Genomic DNA, 26,144 nt, shown 5'->3' on the forward strand with positions numbered 1-26,144 from the left:
AGTGGCTTTCCGCACTAGAAAATGAACCGTTCAATGAGATGCAGCCATCTTCTCAGAAGCTGAAAACTCCAGACTGTCCTTCCCATTCTCAACTGTGCGATTACAATGTCACTTCACCCAACTTCTATTTTTCTTTTTCCTTTTAAGATTTATTTACTTATTATGTATACAGTATGTATGACTGCAAGCCAGAAGAGGGCACCAGATCTCATTACAGGTGTTTGTGAGCCACCATGTGGTTGCTGGGAATTGAACTCAGGACCTCTGGAAGAGCAGCCAGTGCTCTCAACCTCTGAGCCACCTCTCCAGCCCCCCAACTTCTATTTTTCAAGGTCAAAACAAGGGGCTGGCAAGATGGCCCAGCAATTACAAACACTGGCTGCTCTTCCAGAGGATCCGATCTGGGTTCTGCACTCACATAGTGACTCACAACCATCTATTACTCCAGTCTCAGAGGATCTGACACTGTCTTCTGGTCTCTAAGGGCACCAGGCATGTGTTAACGTTCACAGACATGCATGTAGACAAAACACACACACACACACACACACACACACACACACACACACACACACACACACACACACAGTCTATCTGGGCAACAAAATAAACTCAGGCCAGGCCAGCCTGGGTAATTTAGACATTTCCTCAAAAATTTAAAAAAGAAAGGTGTGTACAGCTCAGTTGTAGCATGCAGACCCAGCATAGTTGAGGCCCTGGGTTCAATTCCTAGTGCTAAAAAGGCTTTAAAAAAAAAAGTGTGTGTGTGATGGGGATGAGTAGTGGCTCAGTCAGGCAGTGGTGACACACACACCTTTAATCCCAGCACTCAGGAGACAGAAGTAGGTGGATCTCTGTGAGTTCAAGGCCAGCCTGGTCTACAGAGCGAGTTCCAGGACAGCCAGGGCTACACAGAGAAACCCTGTCTTGAAAAACCACAAAGAACAAAAAAAAAAAAAAGTGGTGGCTCACGCCATAAAGCCGGCAGAGTTGGGCACTCTTTCCCTTTGGGGACTGATCTGGACGGAGCAGAGGCAAGCCTCTGCTGGACTAGGAAGTGGGCTTCCTTTGGTCAACTCAACGGCACTACGGCAGGGGCCAGAGGGTTGGCTTACACTGTGGATGAGGCCCCTAAGTGGGAGACAGTTTTATGTGTCATACCTTCTCTGCACACTGTGGAAATATGTGCAGCACTTGGGAAATACTTCGGATAAAATTGTTATGCATAATTCATCTCTCTGTTCATTTTTTTTTAGAAAAACGGCTTACATAAAATGCTCAAAATAGCATGAAAAAAAATGTCCATTCTAAATTCCTAAACCATCAATAAACACCTACATGAGCAATGGTTTTCTATCTGCCAACAATGGGTGACATTTCATGATAATTTAATGCATTTAGTTATGGCTTTAATCCTCTGCACAGATATCTCCCTTTCTCCTCCCTCAAATCAGGATAGCATATATCCTAAGATGGCCTTAAACTTCCCATGTAGCTGAAGATGGCTTTGAACTTCTCATCTTCCCGTCTTTACCTCTTTAGGCCTGGGATTTCAGGCATGCAGCACCAACCTGGGGTCCTAGGGCTCTGTGCATATAGGCAAGTACTCTATACCCCAAATACCCCTTTACATCACTTGAACTACTAATCAATAGGAGTATCAGGTCACAGTCCTCTATTGGTGGAGACAGGAAGATCAGAAATTCAACATTTCCTGCTATGTAGAGTTCAAAGGCCAGGAGTGGCAGCTTATGCCTCTAATCCCAGCACTCAGGAGACAGAAGCAGGCACATCTCTGTGAGTTTGAGGCTAGCCTCGTCTACACAGTGAGTTCCAGAATAGCCAGGGATATACAGAGAGATCCTGTCTCAACCCCCTCCCCCACACAAACAAACAAGAATTCAAGGGAAGGCTGAGCTATTTGAGAGCCTATCTTTACACACACACACACACACACACACACACACACACACACACACAATCTCCTTATACTTGGACACAAATTGTTCCTACAGAGAAAGCATCATAGAAGGAGAAAACAATAGCTTGTTTTGGAAGATAATAGACTTTTCTGTTTTGGTTTTTCAAGACAGGGTTTCTCTGTGTAGACCTGGCTGTCCTGGAACTTACTCTGTAGACTAGGCTGGCAGCGAATCCACAGGGATCTCCCTGCCTCTGCCTCTCAAGTGCTGGAATTAAAGGCACGTGCCACCATGCCTGGCTGACAATGGACATTTCTGTGAAATTCATTTTCATTTTATCACAATTCACCAATTCTAAATAGGACATGTAATTTTCAAAATGACATCGTTTACACTTCTCTTTTGAGAAGAATAGGCTCATGCTTTGCCACATGACTCTGAAACCTCATCATGTATTTCACCAGGAGTGCACACCTAACCCAAACAAAGGCACCTACCAACTGGGGCTCAGTAGATGATGGCAACATTTCAAGGGCTTTAATACAGTCCTTGCTATGGACCTCGGGGGAGGTCAACTAATTCCCAGCTAGAGAACAGGAAGATTGGCCAAGTTAATTAAAGCAGTGGTTCTCCCCCTTCCTAACGCAGCGACCCTTCCATGCAATGTCATGCCTCTAGTCTGTAGGACTCTGCCTTTCTGAATTAAATGTAATTTTTTTTTTAAATGAAAGCAAGAGGCGGACGGAGCAAAGCGCTGTGCGTTCAGACCAAGCTCCTTACCTTTGTTCTGTGACTTGAAAAAGAACGGTGCCATGACAGCGATGCCATCAGCTCCAATGTCTGCTGCATGTCGGGCCTGTCCAAGAAGACAAGACCGTCATGGAGGAAGTGATCACCGTCACCTCTACTCACCCACAGACACCAGAGTTCAGCAAGAACCTCTTCAAACCTGTCAACCAATTCCCAGCTGGAGAACAGAAAGATTAGCCAATTTAATTAAAACAGTGGTTCTCCACCTTCCTAACGCTGCGACCCATTCATATAGTTCTTCATGCTGTGGTGACCCCCCCACCATAACATTATTTCGTTGCTACTTCATACTTATAATTTTGCTACTGTTATGAATTATAGTGTAAATATGTGTTTTCCGAGGGTCTTTGGCAATCCCAAGGAGTTGAGACCCACGGGTTGAGAACTGCTGAATTAAAACGTCATTGCCAGGAATGTCCCAGGTTGCAGAGCAAACACCTGGTTTAGGTAAGCTGACGCATTAATTTCACCTTTGTACAGCAAGTGCCTCTAGTCACTGGGCCATCTCACTGGCTCCTCTTGATTTATTCTCACTGATTTTTTTTAAAAAGATTTATTTTTTTTTACATGTGTTTATGTGTGTACACAGGCATCCGCAGAGACCAGAAGAGGGTGTCAGATCCCCCAGAGTTGGGATTACAGGCAGTGGTAAGCCTCCATGTGGGTGCTGGGAATCAAACCTGGGTTCTCTGGAAGAGCAGGCAGTGCTCTTAACCTCTGAGTCATCTTTCTGGTCAACCCGGATATATGTTGCTTGCTTTTGTTTTTTGAGATAGGGTCTCGCTATGTAGCCTTGGCTGGCCTGGAGCTCTGATGTAGGCCAGGCTTGAACTCATAGAGATCCACCTTCCTCAGCCTCTCCAGGGCTGGGATTAAAGGCATGCACCACATCTGGCTCCCTCCACATTTAGCCCCCTTACGTTAATCCTGAACTAAAGAGCTGCCTGCTTTCACCTTCTGAAAAACAGGGATTACAGGTCTGTGCCACCATGCCAAGCTACTTGTTTGGATTTCTGTCAGTATACACACATATGACAAAAATCTTACCGCCCACCAAAGCCACTTTGCTAAGACACAAGCAGTTCATTTACAACTGTTAACAGAGAACCCTGCATGTATAATTTCTCTTCCACTGTTCTGCCTACTCAACGATATTATCTTTCCCATGGGATGGTATAACCGTCATATTTTAAGTTGATATTACAGATTGGGAATGTGGTTGAGAAAGGTTAAGAAGAAAAAGACTATACATATCACAAAAGACACCGAGTACTACGCTTTGACAACTTCTTGAATTCCCCCAGGGAAACAATAAAAGGATATTTCTTCTCCTTGGGCATTCATAACACTTTTAAAAATATTTCATTCATTTTATGAATATAGGTGTTTGATCTACATGTATGTCTGTATACCACAAGTGTGCCTGGTATTGTATATTTTAGCTCACAGTGTAACCCTGGCTGGCCTGGAATTTACAGAGATCCGCCTGTCTCTGGCCCTCAAGTGCTGGGATTAAAGGCATAAACTACCTCACCAGCTTTTACCTTTATTATTTTTTTAGAAGTCTCTCACTGGACCCAAAGCTCATCCATTGGGCTGGGCTGGCTGACGATTGAGCTTCAGAGATCTGCCTGTCTCCCGCCTGGCCTAAGGTTAGGGTTTATAGGCACTGTAGCCACGCCTATCTTTTTATGTGGTTTCTGAGGGTCTAGATCCATACTTGCTGAACATAAACTTCACCAACTAAGCCGTCTCCTTGGCCCTTCTCTTTAGTTATCTAAGAATATTTAACTGCAAGTGTATACACAAGTATATGGTATTCATTCACATTAAATCCAAATACTAGGAAAAACGAACAAATTTTATGAAGAACGGGGCCAGATGAAGACTCTGTAATCTCGGAGCTAGAGTATCCTGGGGACACACTTACTGTGCAGGTGTAAGGGGGGCTTCTGATAAACAATTTAAAGCCTCGTTGCACTTTGGTTTCTTAGTTAATTCACTCAGGCCTCAGAGCCACCACCATCTACTTTTGTTTTCTCTTGTATGGCCCAGGCTGGCTCCCACCTCCCAGGTCCCCTGCCTCAGTCTCTGCAGAGCTAAGATTACAGGTGTGTGCGGCAATGCCTGACTCCGGTCTGGCTTTTTGCTCAAATCTAGCCCAATCACTAAGCCTCGGGCAACTTTGAGCCCATGGCCCTGAAGACTGCATCCAGTCTTTACTGTCTGCAGAACAGGGATCTGAGGCGTCTGGCTTACAGCTTTGCTGTTTTTGAAAGGGTTTGTGTATTCCGGCTGTCCTGGAACTTGATTTGTAGACCAGGCTGGCCTTGAACTCACAGAGATCTGCCTGCTTTTGCCTCCTGAGTGCTGGGATTAAAGGTGTGCACTACCATCACTGGCTACGGCTTTGGTTTTGAACCTCTGAAGAACCCCCTTCTCCAGAGCAGACCCATGTCCTATTCCCCTTTTGTCCAGCAGAGGGCCTTCCCTCTCATTTCCCAGAGAAGACTGATGTTGGCTCAAGCTTCTGCAGACTTAGCTGCCTTTATATCCAACCTCAGCTCTCCTGGAGGAAGTCCTCTGGTCTCTTGTCTTCCAGTTGACATCTTTTTGAGCTACTGCCTGTCATGGCCCCATGCCTGCTTCAGTGGTCCCACACTCGATCTCTTCCAGCCAGATACAGGCTTGGCTTTAATTCTAGCATAAACACGGAGGTCCCTCCAGCGGTCTCACATACATACCAGTTCTCGGGACTCCTTCAAGCTTAGTGCGCCCACGTGAATCACCACCTGGTCCAACCTGCGAGAGAGAAGCAGCGTGAACCGCCGGGCGTTTAGAAGAACACAGAAGGGCTGCACCATCCTGTTTGTGCTGGCTCAAGAGGCTCGAGACTAATACAACAGCTGAATCCATTCTACCATTATTCTTGGGATCCACATCATGGAACCCATCCCCGAAAGTTGTCCTTTGACCTCCACGCACATGCCATGGCACAGGAGTTTATGTGCGTGTGTGTATGTGAGTGCATATATATGACACACACACACAGTGTAGTGAAAAAAAATCAAAACAAACAAACAAACAAGACCCTAAACAACTAAAACTCCAAACCCCGGCACTAGGCAAGAATGGATGAAAACAAGGCCTAGTGTCATAGGTCCCCCTAATCCCTGATACTTGGTAAAGCTGAGGCAGGAGGTCCTCAAATTCAAGGCCAACTTGGGGAATTTACCTGTTTTCAAAACATAACAAAATTAAAAATACATTATATAACACTCTGAAAGAATTTTTAAAAATAGTATTTAAAAAAACTAAAAAGTAGGCAAGAATGAATAAAAATAGCCCTAGTGGGACAGGGCCTATAATCAATCCTAGCTATTGGGAAAGCTAATGCAGGAGGATCACAAGTTAAGTAAACCTTGGGAATTTATGGAGACCCTGTCTCAGAGTGAACAACACACACTAGAGATATTTGAGATGCGGCTCAGCGGCAGGGCGCTCGCCTAGCGTGCAGGAAGCAGCTCTGGGTTCCATCCCTGGCGCTGCAACTTTAAGAAGTGCATGGAGACATTTCTGTTTGCAGTTAGCAAGGAAACTGGCCCCTATTCCAAGTTCTTTGAGAGCCGGAGCGCCGGCTCAGCATTTAAAGGCACTGGCTGCTCATTCAGAGGATCCAGGTTTGATTCTCAGTACACACAGTGGCTCACAGCCGTCCAATCATCCTGTGTGTGTAGGGGGTGGGGTGGGGGTGCTGAACTCCAGTTGTTAGGCTTGTGTGCAATGCCTTTACCCACTGAGCTATTTTCTTTAGCCTCTATCTATCTATCTATCTATCTATCTATCTATCTATCTATCTATCTATCAATCAATCACTATCTATCTATTTTGGGGATAGATTATCTCTATTATGTAGCTCTGTAACTCATTATGTAGACCAGGCTAATCTCAAACTCACAGAGATCTATCTACCTCTGCCTCCTGAGAGCTGGGTTTAAAGGGATGTACCACCATACCTAGCCTTCCAAAATTATTTTAAATTGCCCCTTTCCCCCAATTTTTAAAATCTCATTTGCTACTGGTATTGACCACTTTATCGGAGGCACTGGGAAAATTATAAGTGTTCTATATACAGGCCACACACGTTCTATATAAAAGCAATACACTCAAGTGTATATAGAAAGGAAATTTTTGTAAAAGACCACAGCAAGGCAGTTCTATCAGGATCCAAATTTACATAGGCTTTCTTCAGAACATCTGGAGATAGAACTCTTCTACTCAAGAGCTTCTTCATATCAAGTGAAAGACAGAAGACATAAATGTGGGTTCAGAGGTTGTATCAGGTCACCAGGTCCCGACTGGCAGGCAGACAAGGCAGCTTGTGCTCAGTCTCCAGGACATGCAAGATTCTGAAACATTCGGTGGGAGAGCTGACTCAGTGGTTATGAGCAGTGGCTGTTCTTCCAGAGGACTCGGGTTCAATTCCCAGTGCCCACATGACGGCTCATTAACTGTCTCTCACTCTAGTTCTGAGAGTCTGACACCCTTTTCTGGCCTCTGTGGGCATCAGGCATGCATGTGGTACACAGACACACGCATATGTAAAACACTCATATACATAAGGTGATAAATGAAAACATACTAAAAATGAAGAGCATAGTAACTTCTCCCATTCCAGGCTATAATTATAGGTTTTAGAGTTTCCACCCACAATAAACTGTGAGGGAAGAAGGGTAAGTGTATGCGAACTTATATTACAGGTAAGAAACTGAGGCCTAGGTTCAAGTCTGGGGGCTAAGAGATGACACAGCAGTTAACTGTCTTGGCTGCTCCTTCAGAGGACCCAAGTTGAGTGGATCATAACACCAGCTCCAGGGGAGCTTCTGGTCTCCATGGAAACCTGTATTCATGGACGGACACACACACACACACACACACACACACACACACACAAATAAATCTAAAAAAACTTTAATAAAAAGTATGTGTGTATGAGAGAAAGAGAGAGAGAGAGAGAGAGAGAGAGAGAGAGGAAGGGAGGGAGGGAAGGAGGGAATGTGTGTGTGTGTGTGTGTGTGTGTGTGTGTGTGTGTGCCCGTGTGTGACACCAATGTGGTAGCTCACAGCTGCAATCTCAACACCCAGGAGGCCACCTGGGGTGCACAGTGAGACTTTGTCTGAAAATAGAAAATGGGGAGTGGACATTGGAGAAAAGGATAACAGAAAGCTGGCTTTATGCTCATGCTTTAAACCCCGGCACTAGGGAGGTGGAGGCAGGAGGATCAGGAGCTCAAGGTCAGCATCAGCTACAGAGTGAGGACAGCCCGAACTGCATGAGAACTTGTCTCAAATAAACAGAGGGAAATTGTTTTAACTGAAAAGAAGTAAAAAAAAAAGTTTGATTCTCAGCAATCGAAACCATCTGTAACTTCAGTTCCAAGTGATCCAGTGCCCTCTGACCTTTGTGGGCACCAATCACACATGCGGTCCACATACATACACATATATGTAGGTCAAACACTCATCAGATAAAATGAATCTATAATAAAAACATTTTTTTTAATCTTGGAAATAATAAAAGTATTATTTCCAAATATTTTAGGGGGAGAAGAAAGGCGAACGGCAGAGGAAAATACTCTTCTGTGGGAAGAGGGAAGGCCGACCTCAACTTCCCAAAGCTGAGACAGCAGGGAGGGACTTCCTCTCCCCCATCAAACAAAGGGAACCTCAGCATCCTCTCACAGACCGCCCCCTCCATGAGAGTGAAACCTCTCTTAAAAAAGACAGTACAGTTATAATCCTGCAGCGGCTAGTAACACTGTTGAGCTAAAGGGCAGAAGAGCATCGGAACTGAGGAGGAACCTCTCTGAGGTCAGTTAGTATGGCTTCATCTTTTTTTTTTTTTTTTTAAAGATTTATTTATTACGTACATAGTATTCTGCCTGCATGTACGCTTGCATGCCAGAAGAGGGCACCAGATCTCATTACAGATGGTTGTGAGGCACCATGTGGTTGCTGGGAATTGAACTCAGGACCTCTGGAAGAGCAGCCAGTGCTCTTAACCACTGAGCCATCTCTCCAGCCCCCAGTATGGCTTCATCTGAAGACTGAGAATTCCTTAGAAATCAAGCATGGCAGCCCACTTCTAATCTCAGCACTCAGGGAGGCGGAGGCAGAGGCAGGGGGCGGGTCTCTGTGAGTTCAAGGCCAGCCTGGTTTACAAAGTGAATTCCAGGACAATTGGGGCTATGTAGAGAGAGAGCCTGTCTCAAAGAGCAAACACGAAATAGTAGAACACTCCGGTCTCCTGGTGCACTGCGTACCCGCCATCCCGGCATTTGGGGAGTAGAGACGGGAGGATCGAAAGTCTAAGGCCATCTTTGATTTCATAATGAGCTGTGCCAGGCCAGTCAGAGTGACCAAAGGCTGTTCCCTGGGGAAAAGAGAGAGAGACTGGAGAGATGACTCACGGGTAAAGGTCCTTGCTGACAAGTCTAAGGATCAGAGTTCTAGCCCCAGGACACCCACATAGTGGGAGGGGAAAACTGACTCCCCATGCTGCCTTCTGACTTTCACATGTTGCCCACACACTCACATAACACACACACAATAATAATAATAATTAAAATAAAGGAACTGGGCAGGTGATTCACCCTGCTCCAATTAAAAAACAAACAAACCACCCAAAATAGACAAATAAATAAAAATAAACAAAAATAGTAATTAAAAAAAAGTCCACCCAATAAATCATTCTGGTAGGATGTGCTATCATTTCGACACAGGATAAAGATGGCTTCCTGTGTAGACAACATCTTCCTGCTCTCCACTCCACTTGGCTATATGGAAGAGGGTGCTTGTTCAGCTGTTTTTACTAACTCCAATATTTCTCCTCCATCTAAACACTACTGGCCACTCCTTTGTCTCAGTGTATACTTAATCAGAAGTGGGGAGTACTGGGTTTCTGGTACTGACCCCCCCATTGAATGGGAAGCAGACTGAGAGCAAAGACTTTACTCTCGGTCCCCAGTGTGAAGCAGCAGGTGTGCTGGCCAGTTTTATGTCGATGTGACACAAGGTAGGGCCATCTGGGAAGAAGGAATCTTAATGAGAAAACACCTCCATAGACTGTCCTGTAGGCAAGTCTCTGTGGGATGTTCTTGACTGATGATCAATGCCGGAGGGTTCAGCCCTCAAACAGATGGTGCGTAAGAGAACAAACTGAGCACGTCAGGAGGAGCAAGTCAGTAAGCAGCACCCCTCCATGGTCTCTGCAGCAGCTCCTGCCTCCGGGATCCTGCACTGTGTGAGTAACCACCCTGACTTCCCTCAGCGATGGACTATGATGTGGAAGTATAAGTCAAATAAACCCTTTCCCTCCAAGCTGCTTATGGTCATGGGGTTTCATCATAGCAATAGAAACCCTAACTATGACAGAGGGATGATACACTGTGGGGTCCACAGAGGTTCCCTAGTATGGCCTCACTCAAGGTCAGAAAGTCTCAGCTTGCTTTACCCAGCAGGGTTGCATAATGGGATGATTTGGTCAAAGGTGTGGTTACCAGGTGCTTTGAAAGGTCTACACTTGATTGTACGTTGTGCTTTGATCTTGGAAGAGGGAGGTCTTCTGCCTTTCCCCTTGCTGACGTATAAAAGGCCCATTATGAATAAAGTCAAGGCAGCTGAGTATTGACCCAGGCGCCCCACCCACCAAAGCTATCCTGTGTCCCTGTCTTTCTCTCCATCCAGGCCTATTATTTCTATCTAATACTTCCTCATTCCTCACTCCTCCCCACGAGAACCCTTTGACAGGTCGGAGCAGGCCTCCGACAATACACACAATAGCAGGCCACCTTCTTCTCCCCCTCTTTCAGTCCAAGGACAGGAACTCCTGAGAAGATTAGCCTTCCAGGGAGATGAGAGACAGTTTCTGAAAGGGAGCAGGAGTGCTCTGTGGTCTGGCTGCTCTTCCCCAGAGAAGGGGGGGCAGCCCCTGGCCAAGCGTGGGAGGCTCAGAGCCCCTGATCTTCCCCCGCAGCTGACTGGGAGATGGCAGGGCTGGGACGGTGGGAAGAGCCTTGCTCAGTATAGATCCTGCGTGGATTGTATTTTATCCTCGCACAGTTACTCACTTGTTCCTGCCTTGTTTCACCCATTCCTCTGCCACCTGGCGACGCTCAGCGACACTCAGGGACAGGCCTTCTCCCGTGGTGCCGTTCACTGTTCCAAACAAAGAGGTCAGTCAGTGGGACCAGACAGTGCCTTTTGTTCCTCCAACCCTAAGTCTGGAGGTGTGAGGTCTGGAACCCCTGCTTGGGAAGAAACGGCACAATGTATAAATAGAGGATGATGCCTAGAGCGGGAAGTGCCACTTGTCCATTTTTACTTCAGACTTGGTCTCTCTTTTTTTTTTTTTTTTTTTTTAAAGATTTATTATGTATAGTGTTCTGCCTGCATGTATGCCTGTAGGCAGATCTCATTACAGATGGTTGTGAGGCACCATGTGGTTCCTGGGAATTGAACTCAGGACCTCTGGAAGAGCAGCCAGTGAGTGCTCTTAACCTCTGAGCCATCTCTCCAACGCCCTGGGCTTTTTTTTTTTTTTTTTTTTTCTACTTGTGTCTCATCAAAAATAGCGAGGAGGTCAACTGTGACTTGTGCTGATGTGGGTGCTGGGAATCAAACCCAGGTCCTTTGCAAGAAAAGCAAGAGTCTTAACCACTGAGCCACCCCTCCAGTCCTTTAGACAGGTTTCTCTGTGTAGTCCAGGCTGTCCTGGAACTTGCTTTGTAGACCAGGCTGGCCCTGAACTCAGAGACCCATGCCTCTACCTCCCCAAGTGCTGGGACTAAAGGTGTGCTGGGCTGAAATGTTACTTAAGCAGGCTTTGCTGTTTTTCTACTTTCTTTTGGTTTCATGACCTTGAGTCTCTAAGCCATAAAGTTTTGCCTCTAAGTGGCAATAAAAACCAATGTATTTGTTGGCACACTGCCAAATGAGATGTTCTCAAGGAATCTGTAGACCTAATACTAGTGAGTTTATCTACTCAGAACGTTTAGTTATCCCAGCAGGGATATCCCACCATGACCTCTGACACATGCCCTGTGACCTCCTGGTCAGGTGAGGTCTACGACTAGCTAAGGCCTGAGCTAGATACATACAGAGAGACCTCAAGGTGACTTACCAAAAATGCTCTTCACTCCCTGCTCCTTCACCAGATAATCCACATACTGACCAATTACAGAAAAGTTGATTTCTCTAAAAGACAGGGAGAAAAAGTAAGAATGCACATTTAGTCTTTTCTAGGTGATGATTCAACCAACTCGCAGCTCATGAACTGCTCATATTAATCATTATTAAAAATCTACCCTGGGGTTGGGTACATAGCACAGGGGATAGGTAGCTTGCCTAGTATGTGGTAGTGATGCAGGATGTGTGTGTGTAAATGTGTGTGTGAGACAGCACATGTGTGTAGAGGTCAGAGGACAACTTTTGGGGAGTCCATCATGTGGGTCCCAGGGATTGAACCAAATCATCAGGTTTGGGGACGTGGCAAGCACCGTTACCCACTGAACCATCTCACCAGCCCAGGGCCCTTTCCTTTATTTCCAGGAGGGACCTTCTGGTGCAAGCCAAGCGTCCCCAGAGGCACTTCTGTCACTTGACTCCTTTCCTAAGTGCTCCGCGACTTTGAGCTGCGCAGGCCTCCAAATGTTTCTACCATCTTTTCCTTTAAAATGATGACCTCGGACTAGAGAGCCGGTTCCGTGGGGAACAACACTTGTTGCCTTCGCAGAAGACCCAGGTTTGGGTCCAGCACCCACATGGTGGCTCGCGGCCATCTGAAACTCTAGTTCCGGAGGGTCTGATACCCCCCCTCCTCAGGGAACAGCCATGCACGTGATGCACATACATACACACATACCTACATACTACATACACACAGGCAAAACACCCATACATATAAACTAGAAATAAACAAATCTTTTCTTTTTAAAAAGTATGACTTTTAACTGAGAATGCACAGGAGTGACCTCTTAACTTGATATGCCTAGGACTGAACCTGTCTATAGACTCCTTAAATCAAATCTCCATACTTCCTTTGTTGGGGAGATCTGTTTCAGAAATAACACTCATATTCTTTGTCTCCACTCTTTCATGTCTTAGCTGAGTTCTCTCAATAAGATGTGAATCCACTACATCCAGCTGGGCAGTCTCATGTAGCTCAGGCTGGCCTCTCCCTATGTCGCTGCAGCTGGCCTTGAACTCCTGACATTCCTGTCTCATCTTCTAAACTGCTGACATTGTAGGCATGGCCTCAACAACTGGCTGGGAATCTGTACTTTAACAAACTCCCCATGTGCTCTGCCTGTACTTTTCAGTCTGAAGCAAAAATGACCTTGTTAAGATCTGATGCTTAAGGTGATAAGGGTGTTTCCCCTTAAAAACATATTAATTTGAAAGCTGATAAATGGGCTTAAAAACTTCACTAAATGGCCTACCACTATGAAAAATTAAGGTGGCGCTGGGCGATGGCCATGAATGCCTTTAATCCCAGCACTCGGGAGGCAGAGGCAGGCGGATCTCTGTGAGTTCGAGGCCAGCCTGGTCTACCAAGTGAGTTCCAGGACAGCTAGAGCTACACAGAGAGACATTGTCTCAAAAAACAAAAACAAAACAAAAAAGAAAAGAAAAAGAAGAGTCAAGGTGGGGAGGATGGACGAGGGAGAGTGAAAATTCAAAGGGAAGCTGTGTGGCAGTCTGCGTTCACTGTTGCAGAACCACGGCCACATTGCCAAGAACACGGAGAACTAGCGGGCTGTCATTTAGGCTTCTGTAAAGTAGGACTGGAGCCTCCTAATTGGGGTCTAGCCTTATTATCATTCTTTTCATCTTTACTTAGTCTATTCCTCAAACAACAATGAAAAAAAAATCTGATGCATTGAGAAAACAGACATCAAAGGCTATTTCAGCCAAGGGCACAGAAGCAAAGAGAGAAAAGAAGAATTCGGCCGATTTGGAGATGAAAGGAAAAGATATTAAAAGCAAAGGCAGCAGACACAGCAACTGCCCACCAGGTGAGGGAAGACACAGCTTGGCCTGCCGCCGGGAGAAGGGGTGCTGAGCCATCTCTCCAGCCCTTAGGGGAGTTTTAAGGCCATGAGGGGAAGGCTCTTTCTACTGTGGCTGGGGCCCCAACACCATAACTCTGCCCGCTCTCGGCCCCTCAAAAGACCACAACGACGAGTTGATGTGGGTGGGCACCTACGTCAACTCTGCCTTCAGGCCTGGGATATTTTTTTTGTAACTATCACATTAGGAGGCTGTGTACATAATGAACTGAAACCTGAAAGCTATGACTAAGTTAAGAATTAAGGGCATGGGGGTTCAGACCGGGCGAAGGATAAATCCCAAGAAGAGAGGCTGGGAAGAAGTCCTGAGGCAGGACTTGGAGGGATGACGGGGGTTGGGGGGTGGGGGGGTAGGGGGGTGAGGGAGTGGAGGGGTAGGGGGTGGGTTGGAGGGGTGGGGAGTGTAAAGCCCTGCCTCCTCAGTTCCTTCCACGCTTCATGGAGCTGCCATCTGTCTGGTTCTGTCTGGTTCTGTCTGGTCACGCACCTCTTTCTAGGGACCTGGCAGTACCCTCAGGCAGATGTAGGAAGGTGAAACTCAAGCTTCTTCTCCTCCTCAGAGGACTTCATGTGTTTTATTTTGCTTTGCCTCAGTGCTCTCCCCCTTCCCTGCCACATACCTTCAGGCTGCACTGGCTAATAATTCTACTCAGGCTCACGGGAGATGCATTATTTATCTTTTTAAGAAATGCCTTTAGGAATGGCACCAATGCTAGAATTTCTAGGGCAGTGGAAGAATTATCTAGAAAAGGTTCTCAGCCTGTGCCCCTTTGGAACTACAGCCCAGACTGAAAAGGGGCTACCTTTAGAACAACTTCTGTCTGATTTTCATTTTGTTAAAATTTCTTTCACATAGGAAAAGACTTTTGGGCTGGGGACTTTGGTGATATATTTACCATGCAAGCATAGGGATCTGAGAACAGATTACAAAACTAATGTAAAAATATACCAAAAAATACCTGCTGGGAGGCAGCAGGTCCCTGGGGCTCACTGGCCAGCCAGCCTAGCCCTACTTGGGGACTCCCGAGCCACTATAAGGTGGATGGCATGCGAGGAACAATATTTTGAGGGTTGTTTTCTGCCTTCTACATGCACACACACATGATCATGAACCCCCACAAATGACTGAAAAGTCAGGTATCTAACTATCTAACAAGGCCTTTCTCCTCCTCCTCCTATTTTTTTTAAAGTGACGGGGTCTGACTATGTAGCCCTGACTATCCTAGACAGGGTCTCTCTATATAGCGCTGGCTCTCCTGAAACTCACTATGTAGACTCTTGTAGTGTGCTGAGATTAAAGGCGTGGGGCACCACACCTGGCTAAGGCTAATTTTCTCAAACAGGAAGACCAGTGCCCGCACTCTTGTATTTATTTTTTTTTAATTAATTTTTTTAAAGATTGATTGATTGATTTGTTATACATATAGTACTCTGCCTACATGCCAGAAGAAGGGCACCAGATCTCATTACAGATGGCTGCAAGCCACCATGTGGGTGCTGGGAATTGAACTCAGGACCTCTGGAAGAATGGCCAGTGCTCTCAACCTCTAAGCCATCTCTCCAGCCCCCGCAGCATCCGCACTCTTAAAGGTCCCATGTCCTACCAGCTACCTCAGGCTTTCAGATCTCTGCCTGACACTCGCTATAGGTGGTTAAGTTTGCAAGCTCTTGACCGAGACACTCAGCAGTTCACTCACAAATGGACCCAGGGCCTGTATGGTGGCTCAGCAAGAAAAGGCATTGCCACAGTGGATGGCATTTGACAGAGAAAATACAACATTTTTTTTCTTGACATTTTTCCTCCCTCCATCTATTCTGTTCTCTTCTCTTGTTTTCTTGTTCTCTCTCTCTCTCTCTCTCTCTCTCTCTCTCTCTCTCTCTCTCTCTCTCTCTCTCTCTGTCTCCCCCCCCCCCTGGTTTACTGTGTTGCTCAGTTTGAAATGATCTTCTTGTCTGAGTCTCCTGAGGCACTGGGACTATAGGTATGCGTTACTGTGCCCAGATAAAAGAGACTTCTTAAAATTTCTCCAGCTTTGAAATAGAGCTGCAGGTCCTGGTGGAGTTGTCAAGCTGAAATTGGACTGTACAGATAAAATGCCCATCACGATGACTGGCAGGCAGTGTTTATTCAGCCAGACACTAACCTCCTTTCTCCCCCTGACTGCCACATGAGTCATCCCTGTGGCATATTCCCTGATAAAATGACAAGTCAACTCTGTTGGATGCTGAAGGTATAAAGATAAATAAGACACATGTTTGGTCCTTGAATGTGGCCCACCCTCAGTAAAAACAGCTCAAAGCCTGCTGGAAGATGCAGGCATTAGCAAACATGTTATCATGGGCTGGCAAGATAGTTCAGTGGGGAGAGGCACTTGAAGCCAAGCCTGACAGGCTGAGTTCAGTCCCTGGGATCCACATGGTGGAAGGAGGGAACTGACTAGCACGAGCTGTCTTCTTCTGACCTTCACGTGTGTGCTGTGGCATGTGGGCCCCACACAGATATAACACACATAAAAAGTTATGATAACAGACATCATAAAACAGATACATTTGATGCAATGTAAAAAGGTATACACAGGGTGCCATGGGGGCCACACACGAGGGAGCCTCTAGTCTTTTTTTTTTTTTTTAAAGAAGAATATGGGGAAGAATTGCCAAAGGATGGGCTGGGGCTTGGGAAATGAGACCCATTTATGATGCTTTGCACACTGAGAGCTTTGAACTAAATAAAGAGTTAAACATCCTCAGAATCCGGGACTTTCTGACCTGCTGTTGCTCCTCCTGGGTGCAAGGTGGAACACTCTTTGAAGTTCTCTTACTGGATATCCTTCCAGAGGGACAACTGCTGTCCTATGTCCTCTGGAAACCTCACCGAGAGGTAACCACCTGCGGTGACTGGGAATGCCACCACAGCAAGACAATCTTTCTAGAGAACCATTTACAAACTACTGTTGACTCCGGGCTCCCTCATTCTCCTCTAAAAGCGCCCACAGCCCTCCATCCCCCACTCGCTAAAGAGGGTACTTAAACCTAAACCATGCTGTCTCTATAAGTGTTGTGTTTTGTATGGTTGCCATTCCCAGGCCTGGCAAATGCGTGCTGGATGCTCTTCACGCATCCATTGTCAGAGTGTTTCAGTAGATGGGAAGATGAACTCTTCCAAGGAGGGGAGGAGGAAAAGAAAATTGCTGCTGGGTAATCCAGGTTAGCTAGCCCCAGAATGTCCCAGGATTCCTCTGGCTCTATTCTTTCACTCCTGCAAATGTTTTGACAGGTAAGTAGAAATGTTAAAGGAAAAGGTGAGAATAGAGAAAACAGAATGAGGCAAGGCACAGAGCCTGGAAAGAAAGGAAGGATGTGATGTTTGGGGAACCAAATGGAAGTGCCAGAAAGAAAAGGTAGACTGTGCAAGACTTCCTACACCGTCTCTGAGAGTTCCGCTTTCACCTTCAGGCTAGTTCATCTCAGGCTTTCCTGGACCACTGTTCAGAGGCAGGTTCTGACTCGTAGTATGTGGTAGGGCCTGAGGCCTGCATCCCCATCAAGTTCCCATGAGGTCCTGGATAACTGGCCTAAGGACCACACAGCAAGAAGCAAGGCTTTGGGAGAGGGGAGCCAACAGACTCCAGTAGAGGAGAACAATCTGTCAGATTGACTTCCGAGGATGCTCACTAGGCTGTGGGGTGGAGATGGACTGGTGTGGCAGGTACTTTAAAAACGTCTCCCTACACTGTGGAACTCACAAAGTTGCTAATGGTGAAAGAACAGAGGGCTGGAGACACTCAGGCACCGCAGAGACAGGATGGCTGAAGTCTTCCTTTACAGGACGGGAAGGACAGCTTGTTTTTACCTTTCGTGTGTGTCCTTGGGCTTGGGTGTGTTCATGTGTGTTACAGTGCGTGTGGCGCAGGTCAGAGGACAACCTCAGCCACAGTCCTTACTTTGTACCTTGGCTGAGACAGGGGCTTTTGTTTGTTGCTGTGTAATTCAGGCTGGCTAGCCCCAGAACGCCCCAGGAGTCCTCTGGCTCTATCTGCTGCTCAGGGATTACAGACAAGTGCTATCATGTCTGTTTGTTATGTGGGTCCTGGGGATTTAAGATCTTTACCCACTGGGCCATTTTGCTGGCCCAAGGATAGTTTATTTTTAGATTTACTTTTCATCTTAGGTGTGTGAATGTTTTACTTGCATGTATGTTTGTGGACTGTGTGAGCATCCGAGGTGACCAGAAGAGAGCACCAGATCCCCTGGAACTGGAGTTAGGAATTAAGGACTGTCGGAAGTCAACGTGTAGGACTGGGCTGCAAGTGCCCTTGACCACTGAGCTACCTCTCCAGTCTCTATAAGACTACTGTGATGGAGCAAGGGATGAGAGAAAAGAGAGTTAATATAGCTCAGGCTGGCCCTGCACTCATCGGCTAAGGGTGGCCTTCAAGGGATTTTCTGGCCTCCTCTCCCTCCCAAGCGGTGAGTTTGCAGGTGTGCACTTTCAGAGGCCTGTTCGGTTACCTCTAACGCTCTGGGTTTGGGCTCCCAGATAACAGCAGAATAAGGAAACACACACACAGCTGCTCTCAGTGTGTCCCAGATGAAAAGTAAGGCTGTTTGGCCAAAGCCACTTCAGAGGCTCACCCAGCAAGGACAGGGATGGAATGTGCTGAGCTGGGTGACAGCCAGGATTGCACTCTGGAGCCGGAAGTAAATCCAGCCTGCCCATGTAGTCACATGTCTCTTGCTTATCTACCCAACCAGCAGCTGAAACTGAGAAACAGCTGACTTCAGTCTTTCCCAGAAGCTGTGGAAAAGGAGAAGTAGCAGGGGGGAGAAAGACTATTAGCCAACAGAGTGATCTAAATAACACATCAGCAAGTTAACTTCCAGGAAGGATGCGAGTTTTTCATACCGTCTTGGGCTCCAAATATCTAAGGGAGCTGTGGTGTGGCCTCCTGTGAACGAGGATTCGAAGTTCTAAAAAGGTTTACAAATTCAGAAATAAAACTCCCCCCCCAAAAGGCCTTTTGAGAAGGAGTACTAGTTGGCTCATCTTCCTCTTAACCTTGTCTCTTGCCACAGTAACGACTCAAACCTGGTGCCCTGAGTGCAGTGACCAGACGCTGTTGTAAGGACTAGCTGCTTTAGTGATCGCCGTTCTGCACTGTAGGTGTGAGGTATTTTTTATCTTACAGGAGGAAGTAGCTGAGAGGTGCCAGAATTCACCTCTGATGGGTCAACACTCCTCAGCAGGCGGAAGTGCCCGCTCCCCTTGTGTCACGTGTCCAGGGAGGAGTACGCAAAGTCATGAATGGTGCACGGCCGGCCACTATCTGATCACACAGGCAAAGCGGCTGCCCCAGCCTCCGTCTGGAAGTCAAGGCACCTGCCTCAGAAACTGTTGGGAAAACTGAACGATCACCCATCATTCTCTCTGCTGTCTTCCCTCCCTCCTCTGCCCCCGCCTCCCAACGTTTAAGCAGCTTCTAAATGAGACCAGAAAGATGCCCGAGGAGTCTACCTTGCTGATGTCGGCCCCTGGTCTATGGCATAGGGTCCCTCCAAATCATCGGTCCTAGATGTATGTCAACTTGACACAAGCTAGAGTCATTTGGGAAGAAGGACTTGAAAAAAAAAAAAATAAATAAATAAATAAATAAAGCCTCCATCAGATTGCTTAGAACATAGCTGGGCCTTTAATTCCAGTACTTGAGAGGCAGACTAGAGGCCAGCCTGGTCTACATAGTGAATTCCAGGACAGTTAGGGCTATGTTGAGGGACCCTGTCTTAAAAATAAATAAATAAATAAAAAACAAACAACGAAAAACCCAGCTGGGCGGTGGTGGTGTACACCTTTGATCCCAGCACTTGGGAGGCAGAGGCAGGCGGATCTCTGTGAGTTCAAGGTTAGCCTGGTCTACAGAGCAAGTTCTAGGACAACAGAGGTTACCCAGGGAAACCCTGTCTTGAAAAACCAACAAAATAAAACAAACAAATCAAAAAATCAAAAACAAAAAACAAACAAAACCCCAAAGATTTGCCTATAGGCAAGTCTGTAGAGCAGTTTCATAACTGCTGTTGCTGTGGGGAGGACCAGCCCATCGTGGGTGGTGCCATCCCTGGGCTGGTGGTCCTGGGGTGCTATAAGAAAGCAGGCTGAACAGGCCAGGGGGAATTAAGTCAGTAAACAGTACCCCCCACCATGGCCTCTGCATCAGCTCCTGCCCTGTTTGAGTTCCTGCCCTGACTGCCTTTGATGATGAACTGTGATATGTAGTGTAAACAAATAACCTCCTCCTCAACTTACTTTTGGTCATGGTTTTATCACAGCAATATCCTAAGATAATGTCTATGAACATGCTTTGTTTTCTTTGTGTAGTGTGTGTGCACGCGAGTGCGTGCATGCGTGCGTGTGTTGATGGATGTGTGTAATGTGGTGTGGATGTGTTTATGAGTATACATGTGTATGGGTACATGTTTACATGTGCAGACAAATATATGGAGGCTGGAAACTGACTTCATGGGTCTTCCTCAATTGCTCTCCACCTTATTATTGTTATTTTTGAGGCACTATCTGAACCAGACCTGAGGCTCGGTGACTCAGAGAGTCTGGCTTGTCAGCAAGTCCTGGAGATCCTCCTGTCTCTGCCTCTGCAATACTGGGGCATGGGACCGACATTTACACTGATTTTGGTGATCTGCACCCAGGTCTCACGTTGGTGCAGCAAGTATGTTCCCAGCTAAGCCACCTTTTCAGCACCCTCTCCCCACTTTCTTTCTTTCTTTCTTTCTTTTTTTTTTTTTTTTTTGGTTTTTCGAGACAGGGTTTCTCTGTGTAGCTTTGTCCCTTTCCTGGAACTTGCTTTGGAGACCAGGCTGGCCTCGAACTCACAGAGATCCACCTGCCTTTGCCTCCCGAGTGCTGGGATTAAAGGCGTGCGCCACCACCGCCCGGCTTCTCCCCACTTTCTTGGGATGAGTTTCAAGGGGCCAGACCCAAGTCAGACTCTACAGCGAGCCACACTGCAGACATCCAAAGTGACAGAATCCCTAGAGGGATGAGGACAGTAGTCACACTAAGATAGGATTCTCCTCTAATTCCAAGGGTCCTACCTGGACTAAAGGCACTGGAAAACTCCCTTCTCCCTCCCTTTTCTTTTTCTTAAATGTTTCTATTTTCTTTCGTTTTAATTTTTATTTTATGTGCATTGGTGTTTTGCCGGATGTATGTCTGTGAGGGTGTCAGCTCCCTGGAGCTGGAGTTACAGACAGCTATGAGCTGCCCTGTGGGTGCTGGGAATTGAACTCGGGTCCTCTGGAAGAGCAGCCAGTGCTCTTAACCACTGAGCCACCGCTCCAGCCCTCTCCCCCCTTTTCTACCACCATGATGGCCGGCCCTTTCTGGCTTAGGAAGTCAGGCACACTGCAGAAGCTACCGTTTGGTAAGACCACCCGAGAAGTGCAGTGACTCTGGGAACGGGTCCCTCTCTGCCCGCCCCCCCCCACCCCAGCCCATGATAGTTACCCATTCTCAGTCATCGGAGTGATGGTGGCAGCGACGAGACCCCGGAGTTTCTTCTTAGGGAAGGCCATCAAGCTGCTGGACTGGAAAATACACAGCGTCACTACTGTCTTTCTTCAAGGAATGCCAATTAATGACCAAACTCCCAGGCCAAAGTTCAATCCCAGGTTAGTGTGGTAAAACCCACTTACAACCTAGAAACACCCAGAGCAAGCCGAAGAATGTAAAAACTCGGAGCTGAATTACGTTGGTGGGGAGACTTTATGACAGAGAGGGTAGACCTGGGGAAACGCTATCTGGAAGGCCTTCCATCTTAGCTACTTAGAGAGCTGGGGGAGCCCCAGACCTCAAGAGTAGGAGTGAAACCCAGCAGGACCAGAGCTGCAACTTGACTCAGGGGCCTCAGACACATGAGGAACTGCTATTATAAACTGAATCTAGTCAGAAGAAGGCATTCTCTTCTCCGTCTCTTAAGCTGGGATCCCATCCAAACCCGGCACTTAAGGTTTCAATGAATCATACTAACATCATCCAACTAACCAACGTGTCCTCTGAATTCCTAAATTTATGGATTTTGCAGCTTTTCTAGGCTTCCTTTTTAAACATGTGTTTATTGTGTATGTGTCTAGGTGTATGAACCGGCACACACCCGCAGCACAGGTGCAGAGGCCAGAGGATAACTTGTGAGAATTAGTTCTTTGCTTTCACCAGGCGGACTCCGAGAATCGAACTCTGGTTGTCAGGCTTGGCGGCAAGCTGCTGAACCTTTGCTTTTTTTCTGAGGCAGGGTCTTTGTAAGCCAAGCTGGCCTCCAATTCATCGTGTAGCTGAGGGTGATCTTGAACTCCTGCTTTTCCTGACTCTCGGGAATTATCGGTATGCATCACCATACCCAATCTCTTCTTGTAAACTGTACATTACAGGCATATGCCATCACACTTATTTGGGGGCACGGGGAGTTCAGGATGGAAGCCAGGTTTTTGTGCATGGTAGACACTTAACCAGTTAAGCTACACCCCAGCCAACACCTGGTTTTCAATTCACGTATGGTGACTATGTGGGAGACTGAATGGGGTATTCGGATGGCACCTGATGGTGATTCCCTGACTGGCACTCACTGTTGGCACGGGCGACCTCATTTCATTCATTCATCTGGAACTGATGGACCTTTCCATTAGGCAGAGTGCACCTGCCCATACTAATGCAGACCCAGCCGAGGAAATGAGCAGCCTGGAGAAGAGCCAGGATTCGGCAGGCAAATCACAATGCCCGCTGCGGATCTCCATCCAGCACTCCTAGGATAATGATCTTAACTCAAGACACCCAGAGTGGCCATCTTAGCCTCTCGAGTTCTTTCCTTACAAGAGAGAAGCCAGAGGGTAGCTCTGGGGTCAGACTTCACGGGCCTGCGTCTCGCCTCTCCTATTTCTCTCTGTGTGCTTCTTTACCCCTCTGGAATGGGGGTACTAGTAACCATATTTCACAGGGTAAAATAAATGAATCGACACAGCATGCTTGGTGTGCCAGGCACAGGGTCACAGAGGCACAGGCTCGGTGGTCTCCGTGAAGGCCTGTCTAGTGGGAAGGCACCTGTGCTAGCGCCTCCCTCCTCCCAATGCCTCCTCCCAACGCCTCCTCCCCACACTCAGCACTTGTTTCTCGAGGTCCTGAGTCATTAAACTCTGCTATCTTCTTACCTAGGACTTCCTTCCCTTCTCATGACTTACCCGTGCTACCTTTTATCTGCAGCAGTGGTCAATCGACCCAGGTCCAACAAGAGGACCTTTACGGTACAAGATCGTTACAAAGAAAACCGAGTGCTCGAGGAGCCAGTCACCATGAAGCGTCCTAGACCAAGTGGCCTGCTCCGGCTACACAGACGTGCATGTTCTTGTGCTTCGGGCTGCACTTATTTCATGTGTAATAACAATATCCTTTAAGTTCCGATTGGCACTCTTATGTGTCTGAGAGCTATTAAATTAATAACCACTTGGATGCGGTTTGAGTAGTTAAAAATGTAGGGCTTGTGGGAGAAGAGAAGGAGGGCTGGGAATCGCTGTGGAACCCCCAGAACACCCAAGATGTCTGGTCTTGTCTCTGTCCTGTTCAGAAGATGGCAACTTCTTGCCCTGCCTGGAAGGTTTCTTCATGCCTGTAGTGTGCCAGCCCTGCCGCTCGAACCCATTCCTGGGGCTGCTGCCTGCCTTTCCCCGTGGCTTGTCTTTGCTCCACAGGATCTGTCTCCCACTCCAATCTCTTCCGCGTAGCTCCCTTTTCAAACTCACTTTAGGAGCCCAGGAATTGCTGTGTATCTGAGGACCCGCACCTGGGAGGTGGAGACAGGAGGGTCAGGAGTTCAAAACCATCTGTGGCTCCACAGTGAATGGAAACCAGCCTGGGTTATGAAAGACCCAGTTTCAAGGACATAAAATCAAAACAAAAGTCAGAGGATTCAGCCGGGAATCACACCTTTGGTCCCAACAGTTGGGAGGGCTACATAATAGAGAAACCTTGTGTTTAAAAAAAAAAAAAAAAAAGATTCCTTGATCCTCCAAACTGAAAATTATTTAACCAGAATTTCCTCTGAAGAGCTGTTTTTCATTAAAAACCTCACAGAAGCCGGGCATGGTGGTGCACGTCTCGAGTCCTAGCACTCCGGAGGCAGAGGCAGGTGGATCTCTGTGAGTTCGAGGCCAGCTTTGGTCAATCCAGAAGATTCCAGGACAGCCAGGGCTACACAGACAAACTCATCTCACGGAGTTGTCAGCAGGATATATACGTTTATTCCTGTCCAAGACTGAGAGTCCCCTGGAGGCAGGAGGACCAGTCTGAGGCCAGCTTGAGACACATGAGACTGTCCTAAGGAAACACACGCCGGAGGAGCGGCTGGTGCCATTAATCCCAGCATTCAAGGCAGAGGCAGGCAGGTCTTTGTGAGTTCAAGGCCAGCCTGGTCTACATAGAAACTTCTAGGACAACCAGGGCTACATAGAGCGATCCTATCTCAAGTGCCCCCACCCCCCCCAAAAAAAAACTCCAACAAAACAAAAACAAGCTTTAACAGCGAATAATCAATATTTTTAAAATACAAATTTTAAAATCAACTTGGGAGTGTTATGCTTTGAAATCCTTTATAGTTTGAATTAAGAGCAAATGATCACAATATTCTCACATGTGACTTCAAGCGACTTTGGAATGTTCTTGTTGAAACGCTGCGGAGGGAATAGTACCCTGGAAACCTCACACCTGCATCCACACATAAGAACAACAGAGCACAGAAGCCAAAGTTCTCTGTGTGTGGTGTCTCCCCCCTCCTCCTCCCCTCCCCCGCCCGCCCCAGAGACAGGGTTTCTCTGTGTAAATACCCCTAGCAGTCCTGGAACTCACTCTGGAGACCAGGCTGTCCTCGAACTCACAGACATCTGCCTGCCTCTGTCTCCCGAGTGCTGGAATTAAAGGCGTGCGCCACTACCGCCTGGCGCCAAAGTTCTTTTTAAAGCCTCAAAGTTTAAGAAGGGACCGGGAGAATTTGGTGTAGCTCTGAACAAGGAGAATGACTTGAGAAAGACTTGGCAAACCAGAAATTCGGATATGGAAAAACACAAAACAAGAAGCAAAAAAAAAAAAAAAAAAAAAAAAAAGCAACCTCTCCTAAAATAAGTGATAGGTGCATTAGAGTCAATGGCTAAATTCCCTTCTGTTCAAAGGCTAAATGACGGATTCAGACAAGGGTTCCTGGAAGCCGGGCTACTCTGGTCTGCAAAGAATCCCCGAGTGTCACTGGAAACAGGCGATAGGGGTCACCCTCACAGTCCCCGGGCTCCCCCGTCCAGCGTACCTGCCTTTGCTCGCGCTCACCGGGTCGCTCCTGTGCTCTGGGGACTCAGTCTCTACTGAGCCGCGCCGCTGCGCTTTTATTTCAGGGGCTGCGGGATCACGTGCGGCCGCGAGGGGAACCTGGGGGTTGTAGTTTTACATCGGGCCCCCGCAGACGCGGTTCCACCGCTTGAATTCCGAGACTGGGTGTGGCCTGAGCCTGCGCCGCCCGGGAAGGCGCGGGCTGCTGCACCTCGTGAGCACCCACCCCACTACTCTTAGAGTTCTTCCTCTCCAGGACCTGCAAGCAAGGGCATTGGTGGCACTGCATGCGAGATTGGAGACCTTGAGTCACAAGCACGAGAAGCATGGTGGCTGCTCAGCGGGCACTTGGCTCTCCCCAGGCTGATGTTGCTTCCCGGACCCAGCACTCTCATAGAAAAAAAAGAGAAATGAGAGGATTTTAAGAGTGGGTTATTATAAACGGCGGTGGTGGCGCATGCCTTTAATCCCAGCACTCGGGAGGCAGAGACAGATGGATCTCTGTGAGTTCAAAGCCAGCCTGGTCTAAAGAGCGAGTTCTAGGATAGCCAGGACTACATACAGAGAAACCCTGTCTCCAAAACAAAACAAACAAAAGAGTGGATTATAGGCGGTCGGTGGTTGTGCATGCTTTTATCCCAACACTGGGAGAGGCAGGCAGATTGCTGAGTTCGAGGCCAAAGTGGCCTGGTCTACAAGTTCCAGGACAGCCAGGACTATATAGACAGGGCAACCAGTCCTCTGGTTGTAAACCCTGTCTTGACAAAAAGAAGCACAAAACAAAACAGAAAAGAATTAGGGGCTAGAGTGAAGAATTATGGCCCAGTGATTAAAAGGGCTTACTGCTCTTGGAGAAGACCAGGGTTCAATCCCCGGCAGGCACACCCAGTTTCAATCCACAGCATCCATATA

At 47.3% G+C, this 26,144-nt stretch overlaps 1 protein-coding gene across 2 annotated transcripts in view; it reads right to left on the reverse strand.

Moving 5' to 3' along the window:
- Npl (N-acetylneuraminate pyruvate lyase) overlaps positions 1-25,388 on the reverse strand; it is a 41,403-nt gene extending 16,015 nt beyond the window's left edge. The window contains exons 1-6 of one of the 2 annotated variants that reach the window (XM_042258315.2): positions 25,213-25,388; positions 21,378-21,452; positions 11,914-11,987; positions 10,862-10,949; positions 5,477-5,534; positions 2,703-2,778 (exon numbers count right to left, since the gene is read on the reverse strand). In XM_042258315.2, the coding sequence (XP_042114249.1) occupies positions 2,703-2,778; positions 5,477-5,534; positions 10,862-10,949; positions 11,914-11,987; positions 21,378-21,445 (364 nt within the window). In that variant the 5' untranslated portion in view covers positions 21,446-21,452; positions 25,213-25,388. Of the gene's footprint in view, positions 1-2,702; positions 2,779-5,476; positions 5,535-10,861; positions 10,950-11,913; positions 11,988-21,377; positions 21,458-25,212 lie in introns of both variants that reach the window. The other variant, XM_006979919.4, reaches the window with a different exon arrangement.
- Between the last annotated feature and the right edge of the window lie 756 nt (positions 25,389-26,144).

The sequence above is a fragment of the Peromyscus maniculatus genome, chromosome 11, assembly GCF_049852395.1.
Source record: "Peromyscus maniculatus bairdii isolate BWxNUB_F1_BW_parent chromosome 11, HU_Pman_BW_mat_3.1, whole genome shotgun sequence".
NCBI lineage: Eukaryota > Metazoa > Chordata > Mammalia > Rodentia > Cricetidae > Peromyscus > Peromyscus maniculatus.